Consider the following 19751-nt stretch of genomic DNA (forward strand, 5'->3'; position numbering starts at 1 on the left):
TGGAAACACCATGTATCTTACATAATAGCCAGAGCCACAAAATGTTATCTATCCAAAAAACTTTACAACATATCTAGGATTTGTAACATCTCCTAAAAGCCCAGTCTAAACACTGGTATCCACCAAAAGATTTACTATATTTCAAAGGAAAAGCATGTGGTCCATGAAAAAGTTTCATACCATAATCACGTTTATCATCAACCTCAATTCAAAATTTCTCCCAAAATTCCCTTGCCACCGTAACTTATATTCCAATATGGAAATGGAAATTTTGCTGTTAGTCCTACTCATTTGTCTTTTTCTTATATGTTTTGTCATGATCATGACCAGAAAAACTTCATGCAACGTTTACTTAATAGATTTTGCATGTTACAAGCCTCCATCTTCTCAAAAGTGCTCAAAAGAGCATTTTGTGAAACTCATACTAAACAACGGAGATTACTCAGAAGAGATGGTGGATTTTTTGAAGAAAGGTATAGCAAGAAGTGGCCTTAGCAACTCCACTTATTTGGCAGAGATCTTTTTTGAGCAAATTTATAAACCAGTTATGAAAGATTCACAGAAAGAAACTGAGATGTCCATCTTTGGGTCGGTAGACTTGCTTATGGCGAAAACAGGTGTAAGATGTGAGGATGTTGGAATAGTAATTGTAAATTGTTGTATTCACAACACAGTACCATGTCTTTCGAGCTTAATTGTTAATAAGTATAAACTTCGAGAAGAGACCGTCACCTACAATCTGTCTGGGATGGGATGCAGTGCAGGACTTTTGGCAATTGGACTTGCTAAACAGCTTCTTCAGGTTACATATAAGTCTTACTTTTTTTTCGACATATAAGTCATCAGTTATGTGATTTTCTGAGTTGCGTATTGTGGCTGACCCTATGCAACTATATACACATATTTAGTTAAATATACACACAGAAACTAAGCTTGTAAACCAGTAAACTTACCACTTATATACACATACTTTAGTCAAGCTACGAAAATTCTGGTTAGACAGTTTATCGGCTTATACACCTTTGATCGTGCTACTGCTTCACCTTTATTACACAATAAGATCAGACACGTTCCTTTTTTTGGGTACTACACAGTATACGTTAGAAGATGGCTCCTTCAAAAAGCGTCCTTGACACATGTCCATAATATGATCGTGGTAGCACGTAGCTACAGTAGAAAATTTTCTAAATGCCCCGGCAGTGTATTCAACACTAATACAATCAGCAAACTACAGTACAATTAAGGACTGTAACCCTATGGTTGAAGTGTGTACCATTGTGGCCATAGACATAAGTCACATCTGACTATATATATTTAGTTATAACGACCTATAATGTTAGTGTTAGCACTTTTATCCATAATGATTGGTTATATTTGCCATTTATGTGCCTAATGACGCACTTTGAAGGCTTTGGTTTTGTCTCTATTCTAATCTTCCCTTCTCCTTGTTCTTCGGTTCTCCCTAGATTAAGGATTATGTTCATAGGAAGCACTAAATTAGAGTAGGGAAGCACTAAAACAGATAGCCCACTGCGACATATAGAGTACAGATATAAGTACAGATAGCCCACTACGACATATAAGTACAGATAGCCCACTACGACATATAGCCCACTACGGATATAAGTACAGATAGCCCACTACGACATATATAAGTACAGATAGCCCACTACGACATACAGAGTAGGGAAGCACTAAATTAAGGGTAGTAATCGGTCATGACTCCACAAGAGTTGTTTTGTCCCAACTGTTCTAGATGTTTTATAGAAATATTCACTTATTGCATTACATATTTTTCTACCTTTTATGATTAATCTGTTGATTAGTCATCAACAAATGAGCTGCGGCCTACAATCAAACAATACGTAATAGTATCATAGATATGTATACAAAATTTTCGACACAGCCTCACCATCAACATAGGTTATAAATCATCTCAACTTAAGTTAATATTTAATAATGTACCAGTCTTCGCAAGTGAAAGTAATAGCCATGAGATTCAAGATATATTCTTTAGCATATACCCATAGTATCAAGGAATCGATATTCATTCCTTTAACATTTGGACTGTTATATCTAGCATGGTCACATAGATAGCCATGGCCTATAATGTACAAGTATCCAGGAGCCCTTTCACTGTAATTACAAGTCATATATGTCACATTTCATTTTAAACGATGTTGCTAAGGCAAAGCGACATAATGTGACACAATATTGACAGTTAAACCACTATAAACAGACTATAAACAGACTAGAATCTAGAACAAATAAATAATATGTTAATTTTCACAGGTGCACGAAAACTCCTACGCATTGATAGTGAGCACAGAAATCGTTACCGATAATCTCTACCTCGGCAAAGATCGTTCCAAGCACCTTACAAACTTCTTATTCCGCCAAGGAGCCGTCGCAATCCTGCTTTCCAACCGCCCTTCAGACCGAAAAATATCCAAATATCAGCTTCTTCATGCAATACACACCAACACATCGAGTTCAGATCGATCCTACAACAGTATTTTTCGAGACGAAGACCTCGCCGGAATCAACGGTGTTAACATCAACAAAGACCTAGTCGCCGCCGCAATCGCCACTGTAAAACCTAACGTAACCGCCTTAGGTTACCTAATCCTTCCGATTAAAGAAAAATTCATATACCTAATTTACCACATTGTAAGAAGCCTACTTCCAAAATTGAAAATACATCAGTACATACCTAATTACAGCACAGCCGTTGATCATTTCCTCCCTCACGTCGGCGGTAAGCCGGTGCTTGAAGATTTGCAGAGGACGTTAGGGTTTTCGAATAAGATGATGGAAGCTGCTAGAATGACATTGTACAGATTCGGAAACACGTCTAGCAGTTCGATATGGTATGAGCTTGCTTACGTGGAAGCAAAGGGACGGGTTAAGAAAGGAAACCGGGTTTGGCAAATTGGATTCGGATCGGGTTTTAAGTGTAGTAGTATTATTTGGCGTGCAATGAAGACCGTAGATCGTGATGATTATAATCCTTGGACGGATGAGATTGCTGGATACCCCGTGACGTTGGAGGTGTTGGAACCGGTTCCTATATTTTTCGAATCTTCAAAATCAAAATTTTATTAATGTTTTATTCATGTAAGCTCGAATATTTACTCTCATAAGATTATTATTATTTATACTCTGTATTATATAAAATATATACTATTATATTATGTATTATGTATTATATATACATTTTAATACAATAATATATTAAGAAAGGATGTTTCTGTATTTATTTAGTTAAAAAAAATACAGGAATCCTACTTTAATTTTAGGGTTATTAACGAAAACGTATTTTTCAAAGAAATATAACGATGAAGAAAGGATGTTTCTGTATTTATTTAGTTAAAAAAAATTACAGGAATCCTACTTTAATTTTAGGGTTATTAACGAAAACGCATTTTTCAAAGAAATATAACGATGAACGATTCACCTTAAAAAAAAAATTTGCGAAATAGTCCTCAGAAGGACCTTTTGCGCCTTTGCGAAATAACATGTATCGGTCATGGCCTATAAATTTCAGTTGCGAGTTAAGATTTATCGGTAATGAACGATAAATGTAGATCGCAAGGTCACAAAATGACCTTGCGAGTGCCTTGCGATGGCCAAATATTATTGGATTTCCGATCGAATGATGACCTTGCGAACCTAGTGAGTATTGTAAATCGACCAACTACTTTATAGAATATTAAACAACATTTAATAGTATGGATTAACAATAGTATCAAAATAAATAAAACTACACACATAGTCCATGTGGTGTGTATGATCTTGCACGTATAGTCACTAAGAGCATACGGTTTCATAGGTCGGATACGGCGTTAGTTGAGATCGACTGTCGATCGTCACTAGTCCGGCGTCGGTCCGGCGTTTTTGGTTCCAAAGTCGCGCTTGCGACGTCGATTGTAGCCGTTGAGTAGGGCCCGATTCCAAATTTATCTCCGTTGTCAACCGTTTTCTGCCTTTGTTTTGTTTTGATTTTATAAATAATAAACCATTTCTACAACTTTTATCCACCGTTTCTCAATTTATTCTCAACAAATCTACATTTTCAACTAGAAAATGAATCAAAACATAACCAAAACAATCAGTACCACCCAAATCACCGGATGAATCCGCTTAATTCATTCGGGCATCAATGGAATTGGACTAATCCGAGTAATTGGGTTCAACCGACTTCGAACACGTTTTCAAATACACAACCGCGAGTTACAACGACACCGACCTCTTTTGGTAACGCATATGGTGTGTTTCAAACACAAATGTCTCAAACACAACCCGACAAATATAATGAATTTCTTGCTTGGCAACAAAGTAGCAATCAATGAAGAGTTTGGTGGGCCAAGGTCAGGGGTGAAATCGTGGTTCTTGCCCAGGGTTCGATTTCAAGAGGTTTTCCTTTATAACTTTGCGGTATGTTTTGCAGAGGCAAAGTTGAGGTTTCTTCCTAAGGCATTAAGCCCCCGTGAGTGATCCATTGCACAGCCGTTCAAAAAAAACATTAACATTAACAATGCTAATAACAATGTTACTGATATATAACAATAAAAGAAATAGAAAATATACTAAAGAAATGACTAAAATGGGGTTTTATAAGCATATTACGTTACTAGCAACAATCAGTTTATTTAATTTTAATCACGAGTCTATATAAATTTCAATTATTTTGGGTGAAGAGTTTTACTTCAATATATACGATTTAATCGAGTCATCGTGTGATTTTCAACTCTTCCAATCTGCCCCTAAGATGAGTTCTTAGTGAAGTTTAAACTTTGTGAATATATCATGATCTTAACCATCTATTGAGATTATCAAAATCTATAAATATGTTATAGAGTACATGTGCTACACGATACGAATTACAAAAATTTACTGGTGTAAGACCCAAATATTTATTGTACATAATGTATTTATGGTGTACGATGCGTGTATGAAGTGTAAGTGTTGCTTGCTCGAACGCCGAAGGAAACTGGACGTTGTCTGAAGTGACAAGGTGTGTACGTATCTTTTCAACCCCAAATAAAGTTTGGGTTGATGTTTCAAAGCCTTACCATTGGAAAGGAAATCTCATTACGTTTCCAACGATATTTGATTCATCGAAAATGGAGCTACGGTCAAAAAGTTATGGCCAAAACAAGTTTCTGAAAACTGACCTGCAGGTTGGAGCGGCGCTCCACCATTTGGCGCGGCGCACCGATTGCTGCTGATGCAATTTTCAGCCTTTTTAAAAGGTCTAAATTAGGGGTACTTTGGTCTTTTCACTTGGTGTAACGACCCGGAAATTTCCGACCAAATTTAAACCTTAATCTTTATATATTTTCGACACGATAAGCAGAATCTTTAATGTTGAGTCTAGAAAGTCCGAAAACTATATCTGGATAATTAGTTACCCTTTTGACCAAGCTTGACGATTCACAAACAATTATGTGTAAGTAGGTATATATGAATATAAATATATGTGTGTAAATAATAATGTGAAATAATTAAATATACTTAATTTAAAAATGTGGGATTTTTTTTTTTTTTTTTTTCTGTGAACTTTTATCCGCCATTGAATTAACAACAGAGTACGAAGTTTAGTCCGTATATAGTGACGGCTAACAAATTAACACGTTTAAATCTAAATTATATTATAATGTAATATATTGTGCCTAATTGATTAAATTTCTTCAATTTACTGTTTGTGATTAGATAATGAGTATGAATTAAGATTGAATTATTCAATTGGTTACTGTGTTGTTTTGGTTTCTTCTCACTATAATCGAATCTTACGGAGTAATATGCCTTCACTAAACATCCACTTGTTTCCTACTTTATTATTTTTTTTTTATGTATTAAGTAATCATCCATCTATCTCTTTCTCTATATATATATATATATATTTCTATCTCTTTCTCTCTATATATATATATATATATTACATAATCATATATGGAGAGGGATATAAGATATAGATATATCCCACCTTGAGCCTTTTCATCTACACCTCAAACCTTCACTGAGACCTCCATAACCACTATCCTCAAACACCGAACACCGGAGCAAACCCACAAAATCATCTACATCAAGCCACCATCTCTATTAACCCTTTTGTTGTTGCTAGAACCGCCTCCTGCTACCTTACAACCGTCACCTTCAATCACCATAAACCCTTCTGCTTTTCTGGACCAGCCCGTCACCATTAGAATCATCAACCATCTTACTTTTATTGTTTCCTGTTTCGTTTGATAAACCAGAACCAAGACCGCCATCGTTTTAATTTTTTTTTATTTAATTGTGCTCGGTGAAACCACCACAAATATCCTAACAAACACCACCTTACACCGATTACTGCTGCATCCATATATGATATTGCTACTCGCTGCTATACTGTTTTGGGCCGATCAAAAATCACCAACGAAACTCTACATAAACCACACACCAACTTCCATTACAAAAACAAGAACCATAACCCGTTGTCACCACTATCATACGAGAACCACCGTAAGTCACCCATCTTCCCACAACCGAAACCTTGTATTGTTACATAATCCTTTTCTTGTCCAATCGACACTTCCATTTGTTTGATTAGATACTGTTCGAACGAATCCACACCAACAAATATCAATCAATGGCCACTAGTTTATATATATATATATGTTTTTTTTTCCTTCTTGCGGATCAACCAAAACAACAAATAAAAAAATTTGAACCCACTTGTGTTTGTCTCCAAAAGGTGTCGGTTATATTTTTTTTTTTTAAAAACCCGATACCCCACAATTACAAAACTCCACCAAGAAAGTTGTTTGATTGGAATTTTGTTTTAAAAAGAAGAATGGAGTGGGGACGTGTAAATGGATTCCAAATCCAATCTGATATATGTTCTATTACGTTTCCTTTTCTGTTTAATTTGAAACGGGTGACTGATTGGGCCGAAGGCCAAATCCTTTCTCTATTGGGCCGTGAAACAAACTTTCGGCTGGGCTATCATATTATAATTTTTTTTGGGCCACGTTAGATATAATAGGGATTCAATGAATGGATGATTAGGATAATGAATTAAAAATGACGATTATGTTAATGATATTTTAAGATTGTGGTGTTGATACTTGAACTCATGAATAAAAGTAATGATAATGGCGAGAAGGATTAAAGGAACGAATACTATATAGGATGATAATGAGGGTGTGCATGTTGATGATGGTTTGATTATGATAATGAAGATGATATGGATGACTCGTTATAGATTAGGAAAATAAAGATGATGAAATGATTATGGTATCGAATTGATGACGAAAAACTCAAATGAAACGATGACGTTAAAGATGATTATGATTGTGATCATGATTACGATTATGGTTATGATTGTGAGTATAGATATGATAATGAGAAGATGATTAAGATACAAGTGGTTCATTGGTTGGAGTGTTTGTGTTTAGATGAGGGGTCGCAGGTTCGAGCCCTGTCTAGGGCATTTATTTTTGGGAAAACTATTAAAGGTAGTCTCATTAATGTTTTTATTATTATTATTATTATTATTATTATTATTATTATTATTATTATTATTATTATTATTATTATTATTATTATTATTATTATTATTATCATTATTATTATTATTATTATTACCAAAAATCATTAGTATCATTATTATTAAAATTAACATTTTTATTAAAATTTTCATTTTTATCATTGTTATTATTTTTATCATTATTATTATTAGTATTAGCATTACTCTTAATATTTTTATCATTTTTAATATTATTACTATCATTATTATTACTTTTACCATTATTATTATTATTACAATAAAAGTTAGTTATATAAAAATATACTTAGTAAAACTATATTTTATAAATTATTTATTTAAGGTATATAAAGTAAATATACTTAAGTAATAATGAAACACATGAATAACTAAAAATAACACTTATACTAATAATAATGCATAAATCTATTTAACTTCAACTATAGGTGTTAATATATATATATATATATATATACATGATATAGGTTCGTGAATCCGAGGCCAACCATATAATTGATCAACGATGTTATATGTATTTTTACTACAAAATACAGTATGGTGAGTATATAGTCCCACTTTTAAACTCTAAATATTTCGGGATGAGAATACATGCATTTTATGATTTACGTTATGGACACAAGTGATAAAAAAATATATTCTACGTTGAGTTGTACCACTGGCATACTTCCCTGTAGCTTGGTAACTACTATTTACATGTGGTATTGTAAACGCGAATCCTGTTGATAGATCTATCGGGCCTGACAACCCCAACCGGACTGGACGACCAGTATTCAACGGTTGCACAGTACTTCGTTTCGTGACTATACTTGGTACGGTGTAGTAAGATTTCATAATAAAGGGAATATGCGACGTGATTAAATGTTAAGTATGGTTACCAAGTGCTCAACCACTTAGAATATTTTTATTAAAATGTTTATATATGAAATCTTGTGGTCTATATTTATACCGCCGCCGGCATTAAACCTATATCTCACCAACTTTATGTTGACTTTTTAAAGCATGTTATTCTCAGGTACGAATTAAGTCTTCCGCTGTGCATTAGCTCATATTAAGGACGTTACTTGGAGTCGATCATCGCAATGGAACCAAATGTTGAAGACTTCGTCCGGGAGGATAAGGACGGGTCCTCACACTTGGGGTCGGTTTGGGGTCATCAAAACTGATCCATTGGTCATTTTGGATCACATTTCACTCATCAAACACCCTTATCAAACCCTAGTGAGAGAAACCCACTTTTAGTGAGAGAGAGAGCTTGATTTGGAGACGAAGGAGTTGGATTCTCACCAAAGCTCGGGTTTTAAAGTTGCTCTACTCGTCAACGGCATCATTTTGGTAGTATTGGTAAGTTCTAACTCCGAATTTCATTGTTAGATTTGATATTCAAGTTAGGGTTTGATATTGTTAGTTGTAAAACCCATTTGGTTGATGAAGAGGGTTTATGGAAACTTGCTATTTTGATATTTGGCGGGTTTTAGGTTGGTTAATGATTTAACCATGTTTAAGACTTGTAAATGGTATATAATCACTAGTGTTAGTGATTATTGGTGTTTTGGAAACCATTAGGGTTCTTATGGTTGACTAATTTTGACTAGAGTCAAAATTAGGGTTTGTTGATGATTATGACTCAATTACCGATTTAATGAGGTTTATAAACTTAAAATGGATTAAGTTGAAGCATAGAACCGAGTTAAATATGTTTTGGTGTCAAAACTTGCTAATGGCGTGATATTGACTTCTTATGGGTCAAATTAGGGTTTAAGTGTCATTTTGGGCAACATAGGTGTTTAACACCTATGATTGGGTTTGATTGGCATATTAGGACCATTCTCACTTGTGTTAGTGAATATTGGTTAGTTTGGGCGCGGTTTGTGCTTGGAAGTGCAAATGGGTCGAAATTGCACTTATTGGTGTTTTGGGCATAAGCTAGAGTGTTTAGCTTATTTGTTTGTGAATTACTTAGGTAAATTGCATTTGGACGATTAGGAGCTCAAGCGGGATTGCTTTTCAAGTAATCAAGGTGAGTGGAATATTTATACGCTTATGTATATAATTTGGTTGCTTGCGTGCGATGTGGTAAGTGACATCCGTTAGGATTCACTTTTCGTGGACCACGATTGAGATGGGAAAATATAGTGAGTGATATCCGTGTGGATAGTGTAGTGACCCGAACTTTTCCATGTTTATATATATTAATTGAGATTGATATTTACATGATTAAATGTTTCCAACATGTTAAGCAATCAAACTTGTTAAGACTTGATTAATTGAAATATGTTTCATATAGACAATTGACCACCCAAGTTGACCGGTGATTCACGAACGTTAAAACTTGTAAAAACTATATGATGACATATATATGGATATATATATATATATATATATATATATATATATATATATATATATATATATATATATATATATATATATATATAGTTAACATGATACTATGATAAGTAAACATATCATTAAGTATATTAACAATGAACTACATATGTAAAAACAAGACTACTAACTTAATGATTTTTAAACGAGACATATATGTAACGATTATCGTTGTAAAGACATTTACTGTATATATATCATATTAAGAGATATTCATACATGATAATATCATGATAATATAATAATTTAAAATCTCATTTGATATTATAAACATTGGGTTAACAACATTTAACAAGATCGTTAACCTAAAGGTTTCAAAACAACACTTACATGTAACGACTAACGATGACTTAACGACTCAGTTAAATGTATATACATGTAGTGTTTTAATAAGTATTTATACACTTTTGAAAGACTTCAATACACTTATCAAAATACTTCTACTTAACAAAAATGCTTACAATTACATCCTCGTTCAGTTTCATCAATAATTCTACTCGTATGCACCCGTATTCGTACTCGTACAATACACAGCTTTTAGATGTATGTACTATTGGTATATACACTCCAATGATCAGCTCTTAGCAGCCCATGTGAGTCACCTAACACATGTGGGAACTGTAACATCCCGCGTTTTTCCGTTAAATTATTTTAACACCGTCTTTTTTTTAAATAACATCCCTCGTCACCTATACTCGTGCACTTCGTTAACTAGTGTTCATGATAATCCCGTTACTCGATTATAACATCTCTCGTTAACTTGCGTTTTAAAAATATTCGTTTGGTTATTTCCCGCACCCGACAACAAACTTGAGGGACTAATCTCGCCACTCGGGTAAACTTGGCTAACTAGTGACTCCTCACCACCACACACTTCATTTCACCATCTTCTTCCTCTTTTTCTTTCTTCCTTTTCTCTCAAGAACACAAACACAAAATTCATCATCTAATTTTGATCTTGGAAGCTCACAACAAATCCGACTACATATTCTTAATCCTCTCGTCATCCTCTACGATTTGATACTAACTACACCGATTTTGGGTAACATTTCTAAAACTCTAGATTTCTCAAATTCATGTTTTTGACTTGATATGTTGTTAGTTAGTGTCTATGGCTCGTGTATAACATGAATATATGATTTGTATGCTCGATCTTGATGTTTTGGTGTAACTAGCTTTAAAATGAAAAGTGTATGCTTAATCTTTGATTTTGGATGATGAAATGTGTTTAGATGTTAATGTTTGTGTGTTCAAAGTGTTAGTTACTTCAATAGCTTCGTTTTGGTGTGTTGATTGACATGAAAACCTTACATTAACATGATTAGTGATTTTGAGGTTTTGGTTAGGGTTTGACAACTCTTAAAACGAACTTTTGATGCGTTGAATGCTTGTTAATGTTATTGATAAGTTTTTAGTTGTATTACATGTTTCATTACCTTCAAAACGGCATATCATATGTATAAATTGGATTCCCGAAACTTAAATTGCAATTGATGAACTTGAAACTTGAAAATAAACCTCTATTGATCACTTGACGGGATTTCGGTTATTGTATATGATGTTTTTGCTTGATGAAAAGTGCTTAGTTGCGTTCCTTGTCGAAAGAGCTTTCCGGTGATATAAAATACATGTTCTAATTGTTTGCGGATCATAAATTGTGATTGTTTGAAGTTTGGGTCGTGCACTTGTGTTTTTCTGCAAACAGGACCTGAATGCCCATTGGGACGCCGTCCTGATTTTTGGGACGCCGTCCCACTCTTCAATTTGGGACACCGTCCTGATTTTGGGACGCCGTCCCACTCTTCATATTGGGACACCGTCCTGATACACTAAAATGGGCTGTTTTGTTTGGTCATTTGACGTAAAATGTTTGATATGCTACGGACCTCCGATTAACATGAAACTTGGCCAACATGCTCATATATGATTATATAACTTAGAAAAATTGTCGGATACCCGACCCGACCCCGTTGACTTTGACCAAGTTTGACTTTTAGTCAAACTTAACTAAACACTTATGCAATCGTTCTAGTCTTTATTTTATACTTGATTCTTGCATGAAACTTGACAACGTGATTCACATGCTATACTTTTCGAGTCGTAACGAGCCATAGGACTAATTGAATACATTTCACCCGACCTTGTGTCGTAACCGGTTAATTGATACAACTTACTTGTTTAGGTCAAGGCTAAGCAACTTTCATGCACACGTTTACTTTGTGAAGTACTTTTATACTCGTGCACTCGAGGTGAGATCATAGTCCCACTTTTACTCTTTTTGAACTTACATTTGGGATGAGAAAACATAAACATTTCTTTACTAAGTGAACACAAGTACAGGAAAACAAACATTCTACATACGAGTTTAGAACAAAATCCTCAATTCGATTATCATTAGTTACACTTGCCGGGTGTAAGCGAGAACTTATGTTGTATGGATCCATATGGGTTTGACAAACCCTCATTCAAACGGTTCGCTACCGTTTACGAATGAAATATATTTTCGAGAAACAGTGTATGTTCTAACACTTTTATGCTGAGGTAAATGATACGGTTAAGCTTTGATAATTGGGTGCTCGGTAAACAACAATACTTATGGAATTCAAACGATTCGGAAAATCGACTTATACTATAACTTGTGGTTCAACTTATTTTACTTACATACTCATTTACTAAACCTATGATTTCACCAACGTTTTCGTTGACAGATTCCTCTATGTTTTTCTCAGGTTTTGAATGCTTAAGTGATACATGCTTCCGCACTCTTTTGATACTTGCTTGGATGTCGAGTATACATGCATATTTGGAGCATCTTTTTGGCTACTTTTAAATTGTGTCGCATAGGTTTCAATTGTACGTTTAACATTGTAATGTAACTAGCCTTCGAACTTCTTTTTGTAAACTTGAAACACCCTTTTACATTGAAATGAATGCGACATATTTTGGTCAAACGTTGTCTTAAAGACTTATGACCATGTAATGGGACCTACGTAGTCGACGCCGTCACTTGACGATTTGTCGGGGTCGCTACAAGTGGTATCAGAGCATTGGTTGTAGGGATTTAGAGTTCATTTGTGTCCACCCCGAGTCATAGGGTACATAGGTGAATCTGGACTACAACCGGCATATAGACTGGAGTAGGAATTACTTGACTATTTGTGCATTATACTCGAACTCTTCCATCATATCTAACTCGTATTCGATCTTGATCTTACGTTGATAAATTTTGTTGACGCGCCACCTTGACTTTATGATGTAATGTTAAATGCACATGTAAATCAGGGTAATATAATTTCCGGGATTATATTACGGTGATTCACATGGACGTTCTGACGTTATGACATAAAGAATTTAAGGCGAGTCAAGCAAAAATTGTCTCTCTATCCTTATTCCATATCACGGTTAGTATTATTGAGAATACTAACCAACGATATTCTTGTGTTTTGAAGGAACAATGGCTCGTCGACGCGCTCCTCCCGAAACTCCCGAACAAGCTATACAACGAATGATAGCCACCGCCGTGGATGCGGCCATGGCCGGTCACTCTTCCAACAACAATAACAATAACAACAATCACAACAACAACAACAATGGAGCCGGTAATTCAAACGAAGGGTGCTCCTATAAGAACTTCATGGGGTGCAAACCTCACACTTTTGATGGAACCGGGGGACCGGTCGTGCTCACCCGATGGTTTGAGCAAACAGAAGCCGTCTTTAGCATAAGCGGTTGTCGGGACCAAGACAAGGTCAGATTTTCCACTCACACCTTCGCCGGTATCGCTCTCACATGGTGGAATACGTATGTACAATCGGTGGGTATCCACGAAGCCCACGCTCTCTCTTGGGTCGACTTAAGAGGAAAGATGATCACCGAATACTTCCCGCGCGAAGAGACCCGCAAGCTTGAACACGAGCTAAGAACTTTAAAAGCGGTCGGGAATGACCTAAAGACCTATAATCAACGATTTTCTGAGCTAGCCTTGATGTGCCCAAATCTCGTGAGTACCGAGTCTCTAAGGGTTGAGCTGTACATGGATGGTCTTCCTAAGAGCATCAAACAAGGAGTAATGTCATCCAAACCCGCTAATCACCAAGAGGCTTTGAATATGGCCCGCCAATTGATCGAAACGGTGGACGAAATTGAGGTGTCGGCATATAAAGCCGAGGATAAGTCGGGTGGCAACAAAAGAAAATGGGAAGCCCCCGAATTGAGCAACTACAACAACAACCCCGTCAAGAAGCCTTTCACCTCCAACGACAAGAAAGGCTATGCCGGAAGTCTACCATCTTGCAACAAGTGCCACAAACATCATTATGGCGAATGTAGCAAACCATTTTGCAACAAATGACGCAACCGTCATTATGGTGAATGTGGTAAGTTAACTTGCCACCGGTGCCAAGGAAGTGGTCATACGGCCAACGATTGTAGGAGCGTCGCCCCCGTCGCCCAAAAGGCGCCCAATGCACACCGGTCGGGCGTTTGTTTCGAATGTGGCCAACCGGGTCATTTTAAGAATGCGTGCCCAGAGAAGGAGACCAACCCCAATGCACGCGGCCGAAATTTCAACATTAACACCGAGGGAGCCCGAGATGACAACTAGTCACGGGTACGTTTCTTCTCAACAACCTTATATTTCATGTTCATTCAATTCGGGTACCGTTAGACGTTTTATAACCAAGGCCTTGACTCGTACTCTTTGCACACCACCATATCCCCCAGACACTACCTATGCCATACAGGTGACCGACGGAAAACTATTACGTTAAACTTTTTGGGTGGAGAATTTGAATTTTGACTTGACACCTATAGAACTAGGGGACTCAAAACCTATTCGTTAAGAAGAAAATGATCCCTTACATGTGTATAGATTATCGTGAACTAAATAATTTTCGGTTAAGAACCGATATTCTCTTTCCCGTACCGATGACCTCTTGATTTAATCACAAGAATTCCGTGTGTATTCCAAAATCGACCCCCATTCCGGTTATCTCCAAAACGGTTTTCAAAATTCGTTACGATAGTTATGAATTTCTTATAGTGTCGTTCAGTTTAACAAAGGCTTCCTCCGTATTCATGGGCCTGATGGGCCTGATGGGTAGACAGATCTGTCATCATATTCATATGTGATGTTCTAACCTATTCAATTCAAGCAAAGAAGAAAACGAACAACATCTTTGTCTTACGCTCGAACTCTTGAGGAAAGAGCAACTCTATACCAAAATCTCCAAGTGTGAACTTTGGTTAAACAAAGTCCAATTTCTAGACCATGTTGTTAGTGGTCAGGGTATTACAATAAATCTCGCAATCGAAGCCACACGTAATCGGGAAACCCTCACAACTCTGACTTGTGTTCGTAAAATCTTAGATCCTTACCGAAAGTTCATTTCCGACTTTTTCTCGTGATGCTCGTCCTTTACCCTCGATAACTCATTAAGTTGGAAATTTAAACCTCTCCGTGCCCGGACCTTAAGCGTGATTTTTCACACCAACATTACTAGCTAAATTCGTATAGCGCCAGATGGAACTAAATATGGAAATATTTCTACTTGAACGCCGAAAGGCATACTCTCTCGACTCAAAATCGACGTAATTGAAATTCGTTATTTTTGCACGAACGATTGGAATACTTAATTATGGATCCGATCAATCTTCTCATCACCACGTACCTCGTTACATAACACTGTTATTTCACTATGACCGTCTGATATTACTGGGACCCAAGATAACACACAATCCAAGGATACTTCCTTTCTCTTTGACTTATCGTCCTCATGCTCCTGATACGGACAACTACTACTCAACCCCGAACTATACAACTATGTGTTCTATCTCGTTTTCCCACCAGGTCTCAACATTTGACCACTAGATGCGCGATATGGCTACCTCAGGATGTGAGCTCATCCTATTCTGAGTTCTCATTCCACTCCTGTCCTTTTGCTTGTACTTTTGTATAAGGAAACCTTTTATATACTTTCTCAATGGAGAGAGAGACTCATCATGTATTACTAGTATTCACCACGAGGGTGAATAGCCCTGAAAAAAAAAAAAATGTTCTCTGTAGCCTGTAAGGAACTTGTTCCAACGAACGTTTTCAAACCCTAACTAGCTTGTTCAAACATATCTTAATTCTATTCCAACACGGTGTACCATTGTAGACTATCTCGGATCACAATACTCGTTTCACTTCTAGTGTTACAAGAAGCCTTAGAGACACGTTTAAACATGAGTACCATGTATCATCCACAACCAACGGACCAAACAAACGTACGTTTCACATCTTGGAAAGACATGTTACAAACATGTATTGTTGCCTTTAGTTGTCTCCTCTCACACAACAGTTACCATTCGTGTATTAACGCCGCACTTCCGAAACCCTATATGACCGCAAATGTCATACCCCTATTCTTTGGGCTAAAGCATGTGGCAAGCAAATCACCGGATTCGAACTCATTCAAGAAATAACAGTTGAGATCGTACAAGTCCGAGAAGGACTCAAGACGACTCGTAGTCGCCAAAAGGGCTATACCGATATTCGACGTAAACCTCTCGAATCCTAAGCCAGTAACCGTGTAATATTGAGAACTCGCACCTTGGGAAGGTGTAATCCGTTTCGAGAATCAGGGAAAGTTAAAATCGCGATATATTAATCCTTTTGAAACCTCGGGGCGTATTGGAACCGCTCCTACCGTTTAGAACTTTCGACTCAATTAAGTTTCCGTTTACCCTACGTCCCATGCAACAAACTTAGAGGCGTGTCCTACGGAACAGGAACGTGCTACTCTCCTAGATAAACTTACTATTGATGGCAAACTCCCCTTCATGGGAAACTGGTTGAAATTGTGGATCGTAAAACCAAGCCTTAATACAACATAAAACCCCGACTGTCCAAATTCGTGGGAATGCCCAAGGATGTATCTTCACTTATTCATAGCATTGACAATGCAAGGTCTCAAGGAAGAGACATCGACTATTACCTCCAACTAAATTTCGGGACGAAATTTCTTTTAAGGCGTGGATAATGTAACATCCCGCGTTTTTCCGTTAAATTATTTTAACACCGTCTTTTTTTTTAAATAACATCCCTCGTCACCTATACTCGTGCACTTCGTTAACTATTGTTCATGATAATCCCGTTACTCGATTATAACATCTCTCGTTAACTTGCGTTTTAAAAATATTCGTTTGGTTATTTCCCGCACCCGACAACAAACTTGAGGGACTAATCTCGCCACTCGGGTAAACTTGGCTAACTAGTGACTCCTCACCACCACACACTTCATTTCACCATCTTCTTCCTCTTTTTCTTTCTTCCTTTTCTCTCAAGAACACAAACACAAAATTCATCATCTAATTTTGATCTTGGAAGCTCACAACAAATCCGACTACATATTCTTAATTCTCTCGTCATCCTCTACGATTTGATACTAACTACACCGATTTTGGGTAACATTTCTAAAACTCTAGATTTCTCAAATTCATGTTTTTGACTTGATATGTTGTTAGTTAGTGTCTATGGCTCGTGTATAACATGAATATATGATTTGTATGCTCGATCTTGATGTTTTGGTGTAACTAGCTTGAAAATGAAAAGTGTATGCTTAATCTTTGATTTTGGATGATGAAATGTGTTTAGATGTTAATGTTTGTGTGTTCAAAGTGTTAGTTACTTCAATAGCTTCGTTTTGGTGTGTTGATTGACATGAAAACCTTACATTAACATGATTAGTGATTTTGAGGTTTTGGTTAGGGTTTGACAACTCTTAAAACGAACTTTTGATTGAATGCTTGTTAATGTTATTGATAAGTGTTTAGTTGTATTACATGTTTCATTACCTTCAAAACGGCATATCATATGTATAAATTGGATTCCCGAAACTTAAATTGCAATTGATGAACTTGAAACTTGAAAATAAACCTCTATTGATCACTTGACGGGATTTTGGTTATTGTATATGATGTTTTTGCTTGATGAAAAGTGCTTAGTTGCGTTCCTTGTCGAAAGAGCTTTCCGGTGATATAAAATACATGTTCTAATTGTTTGCGGATCATAAATTGTGATTGTTTGAAGTTTGGGTCGTGCACTTGTGTTTTTCTGCAAACAGGACCTGAATGCCCATTGGGACGCCGTCCTGATTTTTAGGACGCCGTCCCACTCTTCAATTTGGGACACCATCCTGATTTTGGGACGCCGTCCCACTCTTCATATTGGGACACCGTCCTGATTTTGGGACACCGTCCTGATACACTAAAATGGGCTGTTTTGTTTGGTCATTTGACGTAAAATGTTTGATATGCTACGGACCTCCGATTAACATGAAACTTGGCCAACATGCTCATATATGATTATATAACTTAGAAAAATTGTCGGATACCCGACCCGACCCCGTTGACTTTGACTTTGACCAAGTTTGACTTTTAGTCAAACTTAACTAAACACTTATGCAATCGTTCTAGTCTTTATTTTATACTTGATTCTTGCATGAAACTTGACAACGTGATTCACATGCTATACTTTTTGAGTCGTAACGAGCCATAGGACTAATTGAACACATTTCACCCGACCTTGTGTCGTAACCGGTTAATTGATACAACTTACTTGTTTAGGTCAAGGCTAAGCAACTTTCATGCACACGTTTACTTTGTGAAGTACTTTTATACTCGTGCACTCGAGGTGAGATCATAGTCCCACTTTTACTCTTTTTGAACTTACATTTGGGATGAGAAAACATAAACATTTCTTTACTAAGTGAACACAAGTACAGGAAAAAAAAAACATTCTACATACGAGTTTAGAACAAAATCCTCAATTCGATTATCATTAGTTACACTTGCCGGGTGTAAGCGAGAACTTATGTTGTATGGATCCATATGGGTTTGACAAACCCTCATTCAAACGGTTCGCTACCGTTTACGAATGAAATATATTTTTGAGAAACAGTGTATGTTCTAACACTTTTATGCTGAGGTAAATGATACGGTTAAGCTTTGATAATTGGGTGCTCGGTAAACAACAATACTTATGGAATTCAAACGATTCGGAAAATCGACTTATACTATAACTTGTGGTTCAACTTATTTTACTTACATACTCATTTACTAAACCTATGATTTCACCAACGTTTTCGTTGACAGATTCCTCTATGTTTTTCTCAGGTTTTGAATGCTTAAGTGATACATGCTTCCGCACTCTTTTGATACTTGCTTGGATGTCGAGTATACATGCATATTTGGAGCATCTTTTTGGCTACTTTTAAATTGTGTCGCATAGGTTTCAATTGTACGTTTAACATTGTAATGTAACTAGCCTTCGAACTTCTTTTTGTAAACTTGAAACACCCTTTTACATTGAAATGAATGCGACATATTTTGGTCAAACGTTGTCTTAAAGACTTATGACCATGTAATGGGACCTACGTAGTCGACGCCGTCACTTGACGATTTGTCGGGGTCGCTACAGGAACCATCATTTGGCAACTAGCATGAAATATCTCATAAAATTACAAAAATATGAGTAATCATTCATGACTTATTTACATGAAAACAAAATTACATATCCTTTATATCTAATCCATACACCAACGACCAAAAACACCTACAAACACTTTCATTCTTCAATTTTCTTCATCTAATTGATCTCTCTCAAGTTCTATCTTCAAGTTCTAAGTGTTCTTCATATATTCTACAAGTTCTAGTTACATAAAATCAAGAATACTTTCAAGTTTGCTAGCTCACTTCCAATCTTGTAAGGTGATCATCCAACCTCAAGAAATCTTTGTTTCTTACAGTAGGTTATCATTCTAATACAAGGTAA

General features: G+C 36.3%; 1 protein-coding gene across 1 annotated transcript; it reads left to right on the forward strand.

Annotated features, from left to right (window-relative positions):
• The first annotated feature begins 256 nt into the window (after positions 1 to 256).
• On the forward strand, positions 257 to 3105 carry LOC139844205 (3-ketoacyl-CoA synthase 2-like). The gene is made up of 2 exons (XM_071834428.1): positions 257 to 802; positions 2293 to 3105. Exons 1-2 carry the CDS (start codon positions 257 to 259, stop codon positions 3103 to 3105), a joined length of 1359 nt encoding a protein of 452 aa, XP_071690529.1.
• Positions 3106 to 19751: the final 16646 nt, after the last annotated feature.

This window comes from Rutidosis leptorrhynchoides, chromosome 1 (assembly GCF_046630445.1).
Source record: "Rutidosis leptorrhynchoides isolate AG116_Rl617_1_P2 chromosome 1, CSIRO_AGI_Rlap_v1, whole genome shotgun sequence".
NCBI classification, from domain to species: Eukaryota; Viridiplantae; Streptophyta; class Magnoliopsida; order Asterales; family Asteraceae; genus Rutidosis; species Rutidosis leptorrhynchoides.